Raw genomic sequence first — 18,171 nt, forward strand, 5'->3', positions numbered from 1 at the left:
CTCAAAACGTTAGCTGTTTTTCTCTCTTGAGATGCTGTCGGACCTGCTGAGTTTCACCAGCACTTTCTATGTTTGTTCCAGATCTTTAGCATCTGTAGCGCTTTGTTTTCTTTAAGAGTTATGTTACTTGCTGTTCAGATGTACTGGAAAGCCAGTATTTTGCAGGTGACCATCTGTTGGGTATATTGTGAGCTGAGGATGCAGCTTGACCCTGTACAGCCTGTATCTTGCTTCTGCTAGCACTGGTGATTATGGCCTGTTGTTATGGATATACAACCTGCATTGCCCAGTAAAGAGTGGCTAGTACAACCCTGTAACTGGTTTAACACCAAACAATTTTGAAGTGCAAATCAAAAGAATATCTAAACTTTTTACACCATAAGAATTTGATAGCAAGAGATATACAGTTTTGCAGAGTACCTTATCATGCCGTTCAGACACCTTGAAGTGCATTACATCTGCAATGAAAGAGCATTGTATTCTTGATAAAGTTTTTTAGCTTTATTGAATTAACATATTAATAAGCAGTTTTTGGATAACATCTTATTGGGTCACTTCTTTCCAGTCCACCCATCATTTTTCATTCACTTATTTTGCATGTTTGATCTGACATTTCTTTTTGCTAACCTGACAAAGAAATTTACTTAATTGTTTCAGTTCTAACCATTTATTTGTCTTATGTTAAAGCCTTTCTAAACCCCTTTAGCATTGTGCAACTTTCCTAATGGTATTTCTTCACTGACATTTGCATTTTCTTGCACTTAATTTCAGAGGTTTTTCTTAACAGGCAGCTCTTATCATTTTATTTCTGCATTTTCCAAATTATCTTAGATCTTAGGTAGTCCAAAGATGTGCAAGTTAGATGGATTGGCCATGCTAAATTGCTCATAGTGTCCAGAGATGTGCAGGCTAGGTGGATTAGCCATGGGAAATGCAGGGTTACAGTGATAGAGTAGCGAGGTGGGACTGGGTGAGATGCTCTTCAGAGGGTTGGTTGTGGACTTGATGGGCCGAATGGTCTGCTTCCACATTGTAGGGGTTCTATGATTGCTTATCGTGAAAGTTTATCTTAATCTTCGTTCCTCCTGTTACCATCTCTCAGTTTATTCTCCCGTCATTTGCTTTTGTTCATCATTGTGTTTCCGTCCGTTAAACAATATACACCAGCAGTCACTTTTGTCTCTGTCTTACTGTTGGTTGACTTTCTGCAGTCTCGTTTGATCGCTGTTCTTCAAATGTTAATGTTTCTCATTTTTGACTTGTTGGGAATGTCACAATACTTTTTACCCTTCTGACTTACAATTTATTTCATTTTACATCTACATTTAAAATTTTATCTTAAAGTGCCTTAAAGAATCAAGCTGATCCTTGAGACTAGAATTTATTTTTACATCAACTTGTTTTTTCACAATGCGTGAGAACAACGCAAACTCCTGCACCGTTCCAGTTCTGAGCTCTTTCCATGTTTAGTGATATGCATCGTACTCTTTAATGGTCCTCTCAATCATTCTTCACCAATGATAGTATATGGGCATACAGGCACACATCTATGTCTAATTGCTGACCCTTTGGAAGGGTTTGTGCTTTTCTGAGGCTACTACTCAGATTCACTGACAGTAACCATGCTCAATTTGGAGTTGGAAGTCTGGTGAATCACTCTTAGATGTTACGTCTCTGAATCAGAACGTCGTGGGTTCAAAATTCAAGGCTGGTGTTACTATAGGACAATGTTGGAGGTACCGTCTTTCAGATGAGACATTATAAAAAGGCTGTCTGCACTCTTGAGTAGATGTGAAAGTTCTCATGGCATGACTTTGAAATTGATCAGGGGAGTTATCCCTCATGTACTAGTTAATATTTCTTCCTCAATCAAATTTTATTTTTAGAAATCCAGCTTTTAGTACTGTTCGTAGCAGATTACTGTGTGCAAATTGGTTGACTTGTTTCCTAGGCTGCTGTTTCATTGGTTATAAAATGCTCCTACATTGTTAGAAAACCATTATTATAGCCCTTAGCTTTTAAGCCATGGCCCTGATGTTGGCAATGTGATGAGGACCTTTGACAGGTTCCCTACTATTAGCAACCTAATTGAAAGACTTGGCTCCCCATCAACATTCAAAGCCACAGTCGCAGGGAAGGAGGCTGTCATTGCCACCATAATATTGCAGAGTCACAGGAGTGTCCTAGGAGAGGGAATGGTAGCACTGAACCCTAACCTGTGGCTCTGATGAAAGGGACTTTGCTACTGACTCTACAACCCTGTTGTCTGGGATGGGGTAAGCAGTAATGGTGGGTCAGATAAGGCTTCCTTGTATTTAGACAGGGTATTGACATGTCAGGGTTTATCTCATCCAAAGGATTCAGGCTGTATTGGTGTGTGTATTGAGGGGTAGCTCCTGTTCCTTGTAAGACCATCCAAAGTTGGAGCAGAAGTGGGCCATTTAGCCCATTGAGTCTGTTCTGCCATTCTATATTCATGGCTTATAATCCTCAAACTCACTTTCCTGCCTTCGCTCATAACCCTTGATTCCCTTACTATTTGTCACAGTCTTGAATGTAGTTAACTAAAACAGCCCTCAACAGCCCTCCATGGTAAAGAATACAACAGATTCACTGGGTGGCTGGTTTGCAAGGCAAAGTGATGCCATCTGTGTGGGTTCAATTCCCACATTGGCTGAGGTTACCATGAAGGATTCTCCTTCTCAACCTCTCCCGTTGTCTGAGGCATGGTGACCATCATATTAAACCATTACCAGTCAGCTCTTCCTCTAATAAGAGAGCGGCCCTGTGGTCTGGTAAAACTGTGGCAACTTGACCCATACCCTCTGAGAAAAGAAATTCTTCTTAATTTCTGTCCTGACTGAGTGGCACTTTGTTCTGAGATTATGCCTTCTCCTCTGAGATTCTCCCACAAGGGCAAACAATCTTCCACATCTACCTTGACAAGTCCCTTAAGAGTTTTCTTTGTTTCGGTAAGGTCATTGCTCGTTCTTCAAAACTGCAAAGCCCAAGCCCAAACCACTCCATGCTCCTCATAAGAACCCTCCATGCCTGGAATCAATCCAGTGAACCTTTTTCTGGACTGTCTCCAATGCCAATACATCTTGTCTTGGATAAGGACATCAAAGCTGTTCACATTGGGCAGCCAGCAGAGTTTGAAAGACACAAACAATCTGTCTAATATTTTCACTTCTGATCAACAGTCAGCTTTCCTAAGACCTTGCAAATGTGACCATCAAAATCAAACCTAAAAATCTAGATGATTCTGTGCCTATTGGCCACATTAAGAGACATAATTGGTCACCTTGCTTCCTAGGATTGAGTGGGTTGTTCATTCACCTATCCGACCTCTCATAAGCTTGGAAGAGACCTCGTCCTGTGCCCCATTTTGGGAGCTTAAATTTAACTACTGTGCCACAGTATCTCATCAAATAGACAGTTGTCTTTACTCTATAAGTGGAACATCTCCTGGAAGGATTGTGCTTCCTTGTTGATCAGGCATTTGATTTTTCCAGGTGACAATCTAAATGACGGACTGTGGCATTCTATTAATTTGAACGCCAGAAGGAATCGTGTTAGCATCATTTTAGACAACAATGCCGCCTCAACCTTTCATTCAACCATACAGATGCAGATTTACTCTGGAAGCAGATATTATTTTGGAGGTAAGTGCTTATCCATTTATTGCATCATTTCACATGTAACCTTTCTGAGTTAATTCACTTTTAACATGTCCTATTTCTCTCTTCTTGTTTCTAATGCTTCAGAACACTTCAATAGAATTTGAACCGTATCTCTTTATGATTGACAATGGAAACTCATACATGGGTATTTAAAAAAACTGTTCTCAACCAAAATAGATAACTGTGCAGTAAACATGAAATCTTATTTTATGTGATTGATTTATTTTCACGTGCATCGAAGTACAGTGAAAAGCTTTGATTACGAGCAGTACAGGCATATCATAGTAAACAAGGATGTACAGATCAAAAAGACATACACAGAAGTATAAAGGTCACATTGCACAGGGCGTGCACTAGGCGAGATCAATGTTAGCAAGATCAGGGTTATTTGAGGCTAGAATCTGTTCATCAGTCTGATCATGGCTGGGAGAAAGGTGTTCATGAACTTGTTCCTGCATGTGTTCCGGCTTCTGTATCTTCTGCCTGACGGAAGAGGCTGTAGGAGGTCATTACCAGGGTGCAATGGGTCTTTGATGATGTTGGCAGCCTTTCCGCCGTGTAAGTGGAGTCCATGGATGGAAGGTTGGCTTCCGTGATGGTTTGGGCTGTGCCTTCTGTAGTTCCTCATGGTCCTGAGCAGAGCAGTTGCCGTACCAGGCCGTTATGCACCCGGACAGTATGCTTTCAATGGTGCATCTGTAGAAGTTGGTGAGGGACTTAATGGACATGCCAAATTTCCTGAGTTGCCTGAGGAAGAAGAGGTGTTGTTGTGCCTTCTTAACTGACGCATTTATGTGGGAAGTCCTGCACAGGTTGTCGGTTATTGTCACTCCAAGGAACTTGATGCTGTAGTTCAATTACATAGATGGGGGCGTGTTCTCCTCCTTTCTTTCTGAAGTCAATGATCAGTTCCTTAGTTTTGCCGACATTGAGAGAGAGGTTGTTTTCCTGTAACTTGACAGGTACATTATGTAACTGCTAAATAACACTTAAAATACATAGGAAGTGGATATATCTTCAAATGTAATCAGCTGATAATTTGTTCAAATAAATATTTGAAAAAATTATGTTCAGCTGGTGAAGAAAACTCAGGAACTTGCTGTTGTCCCTTTAACAGTATAGACCTTCCATCAGTTTATTTATGAATGGATTGTCAAAAAAATCAAGCAGGAAGTAGGGAGAAAGAGAAATTGCACATTGGTCAAGAGACAAAGGTAAGTGGGCAGATGGAGAGATGGGAAGACTGAAACAAGGGTTAATGTGACAGTATGTAACTATTTTAAAATGAAAATAATAGAGTTTTAAGTCTTGGAGTGAGATAAGGAGAAACTTCTTTTCTCAGAGAGTTGTTAGGATTTGGAATGTGCTGCCTGGGAAAGTGGTGGAGGAAGATTCCATAGGAGGTTTCAAAAGAGAGCTGGATATATTTTTGAATGTGATCACATTAGATGGCTATGGAGATAGAGCTGGAGAACAGGACTAGCTGGGTAGTTCTTTCGGGAACTGGTGCAGACATGATGGGTTCAATGGCCTTGTACTGTAAAATTCTATGATTCTAAATGCAATGGGAAATAAGAAACCAATAAACATGGGCATAAAAGTTTGGAGGAGCTCGGCAAGTGATGATATACAGGCTATTCTGACCCTTTCGTCTTTTTTACTCTGCAATTAGAACTTGGCTTCTCTGTCTCTTAGCTGCTTCTAACAACCTCTCTTCTGTAACTCTTAGTAACATTGCCTAACAAAAATCATGAGGGACAGGGATAAGAATCCTTGACCAAGTACATATTATTACAGTGAGCAGTATTTCCTGCTATTCAAAGTAATTGCCTCTTTACCTTCTACTCCTTTCCTATCCAGCAGATGAAATGAACAGATATTTTGCATTGATCTTCATGTAGAGGATATCTTCCCAGAAATAAGGGCACATCAAAAGGCAAAAAGGAAGGAGGAACTTAAAACAATGGCATTTATAAGGGAACTGAGAAAATTATTTGAATTAAATCCCTAACTCCTGAGGCATTTCATCCTTGGGTCTAAAAAGAAATGACTGCTAAGAAATTGAATGATCAATTCTAATTTTCAAAACTTTCCTAGAATCTGGAAAGCCCTATCAGGTTGGAATACAATGAATGTACTTGCTGCATTCCAGAGAAGCAGGAGACAAACAGCTATAGGTCAGTTAGCTTAATGTTTGTCTTAGGGAAAATGCTAGAACCTATTATTCAGAAGGTTACAGCAAGGCACTTAGAAAATCTCTATACCATCAGGCAGCATCAACATGGTTTCATGCAAGGGAAATCCTGTTTGATTCATTTATTATTGTCATTTGACGAGCAATACGCATCGAAGGAAACCTGTGGATCTGGTGCACTCCGATTTCCTGGAGACAAGTTTCCAAACAAACCTGACTGCAGGAAATAAGGACTCAATTGTAGGGTTAACGTATTAGCACAGATTGGTTGGTCAACAAGAAACAAAGTCTAGGCAGGAATGTGTGATCTTCAGCTTGACATGATGTTACGAGTGTTAAGGCATACAAATCAGTGCAAGGTGTCAAATATTTACAAATTACATTAATGACTTGTATGAAGGGACCAAATGTATGGCTGCTAAATTTGAGGATTATGCAAAGACAGATCAGAAAGTAAATTGTGAAGAGGACATAGGAGTTTGCAAAGTGATCTAATAGGTTAAGTCAGTCAGTCAGCAAGAATTTGGCAGATAAAATGTGGTAAACGTACGTTTGTCCACTTTCACATAAATAATTAGAAAAGCATGCCTTTTTTTCTTATTCGTGAATGCTAGGCCAGAATTTATTGCCCATCTCTATTTGTTCTTGAAAAGGTGGCAGTGAGCTGCCTTCTTAAACTGCTATGGTCCATGGAATGGAGAAACATCTGCAGTACGCTTTGGAAAATGGCTCCAAGGTTTTGACTGAGAGATCAAAGTCAGGATGGCGTGTGGCTCAGAAGGGTACATGGATGGTGTTCCCATGTCCTTGTCCTTTTAGATGGTAGAGTGGTGGGCGTGTGGAATGCGCTGCCGGCAGTGGTCGTGGAGTCAGATACTTTAGAGACCTTTAAACGACTCTTGGATAGGCACATGGAGGATAGTAGAACGTAAGGTCTGCAGGGTAGATTGATCTTAGTGGGATAATAGTTCGGCACAACATCGTGGGCCGAAGGGTCTGTACTGTGCTGTACTGTTCTATGTTCTGTGTTCTATTTCTAGAGATCAATGGTTTGAAAGGTAGTCTTGAAAGAGCCAAGCTATATTGTATTAATGCATCTTGTAGACAGTAAACACTTCTACCAATGTGCATGAGTGGCAGAGAGAATGAATGTTGAAGGTGGTTGGTGGGGTGCCAGTAAGGTAGGCTGCTTTTTCCTGCAGGATGTGAAGTCTCCTGAGTGTTTTTGGAGCTAGACTCATCTAGGTAAGTAGAGAGGATTCTTTAACACTTCTGACGTGTGCCTTGTGGATGGAGGACAGGCTTTGCCGAGTGAGGAGAAGAGTTACTCATGGCAGAATTCCCAATCTCTAATGCGCTGTTGTAACCACTTACGACAAGCTTAATTTGTACTTCTGGTCAATGGTACTGCGAGGCTGTGATTTAAAATGGGTAAAGATTGCAGAACTCTGAGATCCAAAGGAATTTGGGTGCCCTGCCACATGAATCACAAAAAGGTATTGTGCAGCTGTTGAATACTTTTAGTACAGAGGTAGATAGATTCTTGACTAACAAGAGACTCAGTGAGTATCAGGAGAGCTATAAAGTAGAGTGGAGGCCATAATCAGATCAACCGTGATTTTACTGAATTGTGGAACGGGTTTGAGGTGCTGATTGGGTTCCTTCTGCTCCTAGTTCTCGCAATCATATTAATAGTGGAGATTGGTCTGATGGGCAGTGCAGACCTTGGGATTATTGTCCATTCTTCTGTGTGTGAAACCAGACAGAATGTTAAGTGACTTGTGTCTGGAATGCACTGCCCGGAGGTATGGTGGAGGCAGGATCAAGTATTGTATTCAAGAAGTCATTGGGTGATTGCTTCAATTGAAACAATGAAAAGGGGAATGGAGAAAAGAAAATGGCACTTGTACTCATTTGGAGAGCTTGCACAGATACGATGGGCCAAAAGGCCCCTTCTTTGCCATAAAACTTATATGATTAGGTGAAGTAGCTTGTTCAACAATAGAAGCTAATACAGACAGATTTAATCTTTTACTAATCACGAGCAGACATTGTGTTATCATTGACAGTAAACCTAAATTAATGCTTCATAAATAATTTGTCACTCAAGAAAAATGGATTCTTTCCAACATGCGGGTTAGGTCAATTTTTAATGCAAAGAGAATACCAAAGACCGTAAGACTTCCAACTGCTCGAGTGATACTAAAGCTGTTTTTCTGCACTGCTGAGATAGTTACTTGGATGAATCTTGATGGAGCCACAAATATCAAATTGAATTGAGATTCAGCTTGTTATGATTCCAGCTATTGGTAACACTGGACAAGTCAGATTCCAAAATGAAACCTGGCTTGATATGTCATATATTTACTTTTTATTGGTTAATTGGTTAATTAGTCACTGAAACATTCGAACACAAAAGAATAAATAAACACTCTGATCTAGATATAGAAGATATAAGGATCTTAACACAACCATCAAAACTAAGTTTCAATACCAACTGTAGCAGAGGCTTAACCCCAGAGAAATATCGATCCTTCCTCCGAGTTTTTTAAAGACTTTACTTAACTGCTATTTTCCACCTTCTTTCTCTAAGGTTACTGAGACCTTTATTTAATGATTCCTTTTTGAATCTACTGGTGTTAGTCTCTGACAGGTCTCATGGCCTAAACCATTTGAGTTCTGACAGCTTGAAAATTTCTATCCAAAACTTTGTTCTTAGAAGCTGCACAAAATAGAAACCATTTTTGCTGAGGTAACTGTTTCCCTGAACTGAACGGAAAAGAACTTGGTTCTCCGGAACTAAAACTTTGAAGATTTTGCTCTGAAGTCAAAACTAACTTAATTGACTGAATGAGTCTGCATTCCCTTTCATGAACCCAACATTATAAATATTTTACTGATGAACCCAACAGGAGTTCTCCTATACATGTAACTGCAGTCATCTGCTTACTTCCAACTGATACACTCAGGAAACTGTTCCAAAATGTTTTTTTGACCTATTTTAAGAGAACCTCCACAGAACTAACCTCAAACCATAGACTTCCATTTAAAATCCAAACCCCAAAAATGTAAAGTATGGTATATACATTTATTCCAAGCTCAACTGGAAAACTGAAGCCCCTGGATGTGGCAAGGAACACAATAGAAAGTGAGACAATATCAGCATTCATAAATAATAAAACATATCAAGGCAGTTTACAGTACCTTATGCCGTTAAATAAGACAGCAAGTAAGATATTTATCAAAACATAGTTCTTTTTTTTTCGCAGTGGTTTAAAGGAAGAAAGCAAGGCAAAGAGGCAGAGAGGTTTTGGAGGGAACTCCAGAACTTAGGATCAAGGTAACTGAGGTAATGGCTATGAATGGTGGTGTTAATAAAAATTGGGCATGGAAAATCAGAATAAGACAAATACAGGTATCTCACAGAGATTTTGGGCTGGATTATGAAGATAGGCAGGTTCAAACCATGAAAGGGAGGATATTATAAAATCTGTATGTTCTTTGACTTGGTCCATTGTAAGCCAGTGAACACAAAGTTAAGAAGTGAATGGTTTAGTGCTATGTGAATTAAGCTAAGGGCAGCAAATTTACGATAACCTGGGATTTACAGGACCAGAATGTGGGAGATCAACCATATGGGTATTGGGGTCATCAAACAAAGAGGTGAAAATGAGTGAATGAGAGTTTCAGCAGCAGATGAGCTAAGACAGGGGAAGAAGACATATGATGATGTAGGGTTGGAAAAAGACAGTCTTCATATGGGAAAGTATGATGTCAGAAGCTCACCTCTGGGCGAAATATGGTACCAAGATTGTAAATACACTGGCTTAATCTCACACTGTTACCAGAGAGAAGGATGGATAGCTCGGGAATGGAATCTGGAGCAGATGCTGAAAGCGTGTCTTAGATCAATCTTCAGAATATAAAATGAGAGACCATTTCTGTTCATTCCACACTGGATGTCATGTAAGCTGTCTGATAGTTTGAGAACTGTGAGGTTTTAAGAAAGCTGGTGGTGAGGTAGAGCTGTATGTTGTTGGTTTATGTGTATAGACTAACACTGTGCTTTTGCCCGGTATTATAGAAAGGCAGCACATAATAGTAATAGGAGAAAGTCCAGGGATAAATTCTTTGAGTTATCTGAGGTAATAGTGCAGGAGCATGAAGAGAGGCAACCAATGCTCTGGAATGAAAACACTAGAAACTCAGCAGGCATTTCAGACTTGAAACATTAACTCTGTTTCTCTCTCCACACCATGCTGCCAAAACTGCTGAGTTTCTCCAGCTCTTTCTGTTTTTCTTTCAGATGTTCAGCATCCAAAGTATTTTGCTTTTATTTGAGTGATGCTCTGAATGCATATAGATCAGTAAGAGCAGGTCCACACGGTTGTAAAACAGCAGAGAAGCATTGCTGGACAATGGTGTAGTCATGCATGCAAATAACCTGACATCTGCCCACTTTCAGCTGATAGGACAAGAGACAGGATTGATGAATTTCAACCTTAATACACTATTTTTCTATTTCAGCATTTTTTACATCTGAGTCTAAGTTTAGTTTGCTAGCTCCAATGATGTTTCTTGTAAAGTTAGTGTATACTTGCATTCCGATGAATATCCTTTTCCACTCAGCAGCCAGTGCATAGATTATTGGCACTGCCATGATAACACAATCCACTTTGATAAATCCTTCCATGGATCTTTCCTATTATACATCTCCAACCTGCTCCATTCTGGCATTCCACTTTCACACTCTTCTTCCAAGGCTAGATTCTGTTAACTGTCCATCTTTGGTAAATCATTCAGTTCCTGTTGATCGGCTCTCTGGAACGTTTTCACTGTATTGAAAGGATACCTATGATTCAAAAGTATTTGACCAGCTGTGAGGTTTTTTGGGCGAAACTGAGAAAGCGCCTTCACCTTTTACATCTTTTCCTGTTTTCAAAACCTCCACAATGATGACTTTTGCTCTGTTCTTCCAGCTATGCTCAGTTTACTTTCTCAATCCTTTTTAAGAAAGAACTCCGGATGCTATAAACCAGGAAGAAAAACAGAAGTTGCTGGAAAAACTCAGGAAGTCTGGCAGCATTTGTGAAGAAAAATCAGAGTTAATGTTTTGAGTCAGGTGACCCTTCCTCAGAAGTGTTTGAAGAAATGACTTCTGATTTCTCTTCACAGATGCTGCCAGACATGCTGACCTTTTCCGGAAACTTCTGTTTTTATTCCTTTTTAAGAAATACTTTGCATTGTTTGTGGCATTATGACCAATGAATACATTAGCATTGACCAGAAACTGAATTGGAATGCTTGTATAAATATTAATTGATTGATATATTGTTGTCATATGTACCTTAATACAGTGAAAAGTGTTGTTTTGTATGCTATACAGGCAGATCATACCGTACTAAATGCGTAGGGCAACAGAACAGAGTGCAGAATACAGTGTTACAGCCACAGAGAAGGTGCAGAGAGAGAGAGATCAACATTAACATTTGAGAGATCTGTTCACAAGTCTGATAATAGCAGCGAAGAAGCTGTTCTTGAATCTGTTCATGTGTGAATTCAAACTTTTGTATCTTCTGCCCAATGGAAGAGGGTGGAGGAGAGTAGAACTGGTGTGGGGGAGGTCTTTGATTATGTTGGTTGCTTTCCTGATGCAGAGGGAAAAATAGACGGAGTCAATGGATGAAAAGCTGTTTTGCATGATGGACTGGGCTGTGTTCATGACTCTCTGTAGTTTCGTACGGTCTTGGGAAGAGCAGTTGCCGTACCTCACTTTGATGCATCCAGATAGGATGCTTTCTATGCTGCATCTATGAACATTGGTAAGCGTACTTGTGGACATGCTGCATTTCCTTAGTCTCCTGAGGAAATAGAGATATTGTTGTGCTTTCTTGAGTGTTGGGTCCATGTGGGTGGACTTGGACTGATTGTTGGTGATCATCATTCCCACGAATTTGACGCTCTCAACCATCTTCACCTCAGCACCATTGATGCAGACAGGGGCGTGCCCTCCACTCCACTTCCTGAATTCGATGACCAGCTCCTTCATTTTGCTGACATTGATGTAGAGATTGTTGTCTTTACACCATACTGCTGAACACTCAATCTGTTTCCTATATTCGGTCTCGTTGTTTGAGATCCTGCAATGGTGGTGTCGTCAGAAAACTTGTAAATGGAGTTGGGGCAGAATTTGGTCACACAGTGATGAGTGTGTAAGGATTATTGTAGGGGGCTGAGTACGCTGACTTGCGGACCACCGGTGTTGAGGATTATGGTGGAGGAGGTGCCGTTGCTTACATGTACTGATTACAGTCTATGGGTCAGGAAGTCAAGGATCCAGTTGTAGAGGGGGGGTAGTCGCTATCTAGTTCTCAAAGTTTATAGATGAGTTTGTTTGGAATTATGGCTTTGAAGGCAGTTCTGTAATCAATAAGTAGGAGCCTGGCATAGGAATGCTTGTTATCCAGATATTCCAGGGATGAGTGGAGGGCCAGGGAAATGGCATCTGTTGTGGATCTATTGTGCCAGTAGGCGAATTGCATGGACCAAGAAAATTTGGTAGACTGGAGTTGATGTGAGCCATGACTAACTTCTCGAAGTACTTCATAATTATGGAGGTCAGACCCACTGGTCGGTAGTCATTGAGGCATGCTTTCTGCAGCTAGTAACTCACCTCCTATCTCCACAGTGCTTGTCCACTAAATACAAAATACAAGTCAAGAGTGTGATGGAACACTGTCCAATTGCCTAAATGGGTGCAGTGCCAACAACATTCAATAAACTCAGCACTATCTAGGACAAAACTTAATTGGCACCAAATCCATTACCTTCGACATTCACTCCCTCCACCATCATCACGCAGTAGTGTGTACAATCTACAAGAGGTACTTAAGAAACTCATCAAGGCTTCTTTGCCAGCACCCTCCATACCCATGGTCTCCACTAACCCTTAAATTGCTGCATTATATATGAAGCCATTACACATTAATAATTATCCTTCAAATCCTACAAAATGAATTATTATAACTATCTTCATAGCCATGGTCTTGTTCTGCCCTCTCTGGGAATTAAAACAGACAAGCATAATAGGCCTGGAGCTATTTTTTTGGATGTTTACAAATATCCCTTGTCATCATTCTCTTTAACATATATTTGTTTCCTTCAAAGGTTGTCCTGAAAATGCAACTGTTGTGGATTGTTTAAATCCATTTGGTACATTTGAAGGCTGCATGAGGCTTATATTGATCGACAACCAAGCAGTGGATCTCATTCTGGTGCAACAAGGCTTACAGGGAAACTTCTCTGATCTCCATATAGACATATGCGGTATTCAAGACAGGTAATTGTATTCTTTACTACAGCAACAAATAGCTAAATTGAATGCAATATCTCCTTTTGTGCGAGTGCTTTTTTTTTGGAAACTTCTGGGCCCTGAGGCAGTGTGCTTGGTGGCAAGATGGATTATTGCTCTTTACTTCAAAGGGAATGAAGTATGAAAGAAGAGAACTTGTACTAAAATTACACTTCAGGTACAAGTCAGACCACAGCTGGAATATTGTGAATAGTTTTGGGCCATCTATCTAAAGAATGATATATTGGCATTAGAGGCAGTCCAGAGAAGGTTCACTAGGCCCATACCAGGTATGGAGGGACTATTTTGTGAGGAGAGAATGAATAGGTGAGCCTGCAGTCACTGGAATTTAGAAGAATGAGAGATGACCTCATTGAAACATGCAAAATTCTTAAAGAACTTAACAGGGTAAATGCAGAAAGATTGTTTCACTTACGGGACAGTCTAGGACTAGAGGACATAACCTCAGAACAGAGGGTCACACATTTAAGATATAGATGAGGAGGATTTTCTTCTTTACGAGGGGAATAAATGTGTCGAATTCTTTCCCGCAGAGGTCTGTTAAGGCTGGGTCATTCTGTGTATTCAAGGGTGCGATAGAATTTTAATCAGTAAGGGAATCAAGGATTATCGGTGAAAGCAGGAAAGTCACGTGAGGATTATTGTATCAGCTATGTTCTCACTGAATGGTGGAGCAGACTAGATGGGCTGAATAGCCTGCTTCTGCTCCTATGTCTTATGGTCTTATGATGGGAAGCCTGAACTCTACTACCTTCCAGTCTTTGCCCGAATGAAGTTCCTGCCCTATTGCAAGTTGACGTCTTTAAGCGGCCAATTAATGATTACGAAAGAACCGCGGCCCCCGCTAAGCTACAACTATTTCAACTGCAGGCAGGACTTAAAATGATTGGCCTACCCAACTGGTTACCAGTGTTGACAGGCTGTCAGCTTGTGAAGTCTCTCCATCTGCTCTCATCAATGCACAATAAGAGTGAACGTGGGACAGGAGTTTGGCCACTCGAGGCCATTTGTCTGCCCTTCCTTTTGACCCTAACGCAGCCCACCACACAAGATACCACCCTCACCCCGTCAAGTAACATTGACTATCCTCTGACCAATTCATCTAGACTCAAAACGTCAGCTTGCTGTCTCTCCATAGATGCTGTCTGACCAAGGGGATCCCTTGCATTTGTTGTTTTTACTCCATCCTGCATGTCTGGGAAAGAGTAGTACTGGCATTAGCTACAATGTCTGCTGTGGCGCCACTGAGTTTGGGAGCTGCCAGCTTGTCATTGTTAATCAGAATTTTGTTGTCCAGATCTCTAATTCCAGCAGGAAGGCCACCAACAACTAATCCACTCCTTGGTTGCGGGAAGATCCAGTGAGCTTTCTTATCTGCACTGCCGTGTGTTCCCCTCCTACAAACTCTCCCACTTTCAAACCTAGTTCCAACAATGGGAAGATCCTGACCTATTTTTTTTCCCTGTTAATTGTAAGAACATTGAGATGGGAACATTGTTACATGGGATTCAAATGTTGCGCTATGACCCATTTAATTGACTGATGAGCATCTTCCACGTAATTCGCCAAAGCTCTTTTGATGGCATATTCCAAACCCATGGCCACTTCCACCTGGGAGGACAGGTGCAGCAGGAACATGGAAATACCACCTCCTGCAAGTTCCTCTTCAAGCCACTTGCCATCCTAACTTGGAAATATACCGCCATTCCTTCGATGATGTTGAGTCAAGATCCTGGAATTTCCTCATTGACGGGATTGTGGGTATCCTTATGGCACATGGACTGTAGCCGTTCTCAAAAAAAAATCAGAAGTCCCACGACTCCAGGTTATAGTCCATCAGAATTGTTTGAAATCACAAGCTTTCAGAACACTGCTCCTTTCTCACTTTACCTGATGAAGGAGCAGTACTCTGAAAGCTTGTGATTTCAAATAAATCTGATGGACTATAACCTGGAGTCGTGGGACTTCTGATTTTGTGCACCCAAGTCCAACACCAGCACCTCTACATCTCAGTTCAAAAAGGCAGCTCTCCAACATCTTCTCAAGGGCAACTAGGAACAGACAGTAAATGCTGGCCCAGGCAATGGTGCCTACATCCCATTAGAATAAATAGCAAAACAAAAAGACTGTGCAACCACATCAGGAGCCTGGATTTATGAACAGTATAGCAACTGGCAAAGCAGTTCTTTTGATATCAGAATACCATATTGACTGCTGATCTTTGAGTCTTTCAGGACACAGCTTGAAGGCTCTGGCACAAATTTCTGTTGAGTTGCAGTTCCACAGTTTGCCATGTTTTATCAACCTGCTGTGTTGCTCGTTGCTCATGACAAATTCTGATTCTGTTATTGCTAAGGTTTGCATCAGTGCACCTTTTGCAAGATGGCATTGAATGATCACCAGGAGGTGTGCTTAATAGTTTTTGGTTGCCCCATTCTCTTTTGAAATGAATTATTCCAATTACAGTATGTTTATAACCACCCCACATACCTCTAATTTCAGTGAACACATGGGCTTGTGTATGTAAAACTATGTAATAATCCTCTGAGTCGTATGCATGTGACACGCAGTTACAAGATTCAAGTTGGGTGTGAGAGTGTGAGACATTGAGTGACCTTGTATGTCTCCACATGAGCTTGACTCATGCTGTACCATTTGTTTGCCTTTCTTAAAGGTTGAAATTTTATTGTGCATTAAATTGGAGACTGTCTAATTCTCAGGCTCCAGAGCAGTTGGCATTGACAATGTATTCAAGAATTTTTATTACATATACAACACCCAGAAAGCAACCATTACATGTGGAGTAACATCAGTGATAATGAAAATAAATATTTCAGAGTATATTTGCAAAATAATATACATTCAAGTGCTTTATACAGCGATTATGGTTGCAATTAAAAAGGGTGGTTAAAAAGGCATTCAGCATGCTTGTCTTCATTGCTCAGCCCTTTAAGTACAAGAATTGGACAGTCATGTTGAGGTTGTGCAGAACACTAGTGAGGCCTCTTCTGGAGTACTGTATCCAGTTCTGGGCACGCTGTTTTAGGAAGGATATCATTAAGCTGGAGAGGGTTCAGAAGAGATTTACCAGGATGTTGCCAGGTATGGAAGGTATGAGTTATGAAAAAAGACCGGATAGGATGAGACTTCTTTTCGCTGGAGTATAGGAGGTTGAGAGGTGACTTTGCAGGGGTTTGTAAAATAATGAGGGGTGTAGATGGAGTTAATGGTAGGTTCCCTAGGATGACGGATTTCAAGACTAGGGTCATATTTTTAAGGTGAGGGGAGAGAGATTTAAACAATACATGAGGGACAATATTTTTACACAGAGGGTGGTACACATGTGGAATGAACTTCCTGAGGAAGTGGTGGATGCAGGCACCGTTATGTTTAAGGGACACTTAATTAAGTACACGAATCGGAAAGGTTTGGAGGGATATGGACTAGGAGCAGGCAGATGGAACTTGTTCAGTTTGGGATTATAAATCTATAGGTGTGGGGCTGGTCAGACAGCATCCAAGGAGCAGGAAAGTCGATGTTCTGGGCCAAAACGCTTTGTCAGTACTGGGAAGGAAGAGGAGAGCCTAGAAATAAATAGAGGGAGGGATTGGGGCTGTGAGAAGTGTAAGAGAGATGGTGATAGGTAGATGCAATTGGAGGGTACTGTGAATGGTCCTTGGGAAGAGTGTCGCGGACAGGTGAGTAGGAAGATGGATAGGTTAGGTCAGGTCAGGGAGGTGACAAGGAGGGGGAGGGCTGGACATGGGATAGTGCTGGGAGTGGAGGGAATTTGAAGCTGGTGAGGTCAATATTGAGGCAATTGGGCTCTAAGGTCCTGAGGCAAAAGATCAGGTGTTGTTCCTCCAGTTTACGTTTGGTCTCACTCTGACAGAGGAGGAGGCCAAGGATGGACGTGTCACCAGGGGAGTGGGAGGGAGAATTAAAATAGATGGCATCTGGAAGGTCGGGTTGGTTGATGCACGCAGACTGCAGATACTCTGCGAATCAGACCCTGAGTCTGCGTTTGTTCTCCCCGATGGTAGAGGAGACCACATCTGGAGCAATAATAGATCAGGTTTGGATGAAGTACAGGTGAATCTCTGCCGGATCTGGAAGGATGGTTTGGGGACTTGGATGGAGATGAGAGGGGAGGTGTAGGGGCAGGTGTTGTACGTTTTGTGGTTGCAGAGAAAAATGCTGGGTGTGGTGAAGAAATTGGTGGGGAATATAGAGCTGACGAGGGAGTTGCAGAATCAGCAGTCCCTGCAGAAAGTGGACAGGGGAGGGAAGCATCCTTTTGGTGGTGGGGTCTGATTGCGGGTCGCAGAAATGTCGGAGGATGATGCGTTGTATTCGGAGGTTGGTGGGGTGGTACGTGAGGACCAAGGGGAGTCTATCCTTATTGTTGTTGGGGGCAGAGAGTTTGAGGGCAGAAGTGTGGGAAATGGAGGAGGTGCGGTTGCGGGCATCCTTAATTACAGAGGAGGGGAAATTATGGTCCCTAAAGTAGGGGGATATCTGGGATGTCCTGGAGTAGAGTGCCTTAACTGGGAGCAGATGCAGCTGACGAGGAATTGGGAATATGGGATAGCATTTTTGCCGGAGGGTGGGTGAGAGGAGGTGTAGTCGAGATAGTTGTGGGAGTCAGTGGATTTCAAATGGATGCTGGTGGTGAGTCAGTTTGGGATTATGTTCGGCATGGACTAGTTGGACCAAAAGGTCTCTTTCCATGCTATATGACTCCATGACTACATTAAAATGTATACAGGATTGACCCTTAAGTTGCAACATTATGCATAAATCCATCTTATACTAATAACTGAGATAACAAGGTGTAGAGCTGGATGAACACAGCAGGCCAACCAGCATCAGAGGAGCAGGAAGGCTGACGTTTCGGGCCTAGACCCTTCTTCAGACATTTC

General features: G+C 41.4%; 1 protein-coding gene across 1 annotated transcript in view; it reads left to right on the top strand.

Moving 5' to 3' along the window:
• Positions 1-18,171, top strand: part of LOC109930579 (contactin-associated protein-like 5) — a 1,093,911-nt gene that overhangs the window by 553,156 nt on the left and 522,584 nt on the right. Inside the window, exons 9-10 of the mRNA XM_048598831.1 lie at positions 3,516-3,665; positions 13,045-13,216. Coding sequence (XP_048454788.1) covers positions 3,516-3,665; positions 13,045-13,216 — 322 coding nt within the window. The remainder of the gene's footprint in view (positions 1-3,515; positions 3,666-13,044; positions 13,217-18,171) is intronic.

The sequence above is a fragment of the Rhincodon typus genome, chromosome 7, assembly GCF_021869965.1.
Source record: "Rhincodon typus isolate 14 chromosome 7, sRhiTyp1.1, whole genome shotgun sequence".
Classification (NCBI taxonomy): Eukaryota; Metazoa; Chordata; class Chondrichthyes; order Orectolobiformes; family Rhincodontidae; genus Rhincodon; species Rhincodon typus.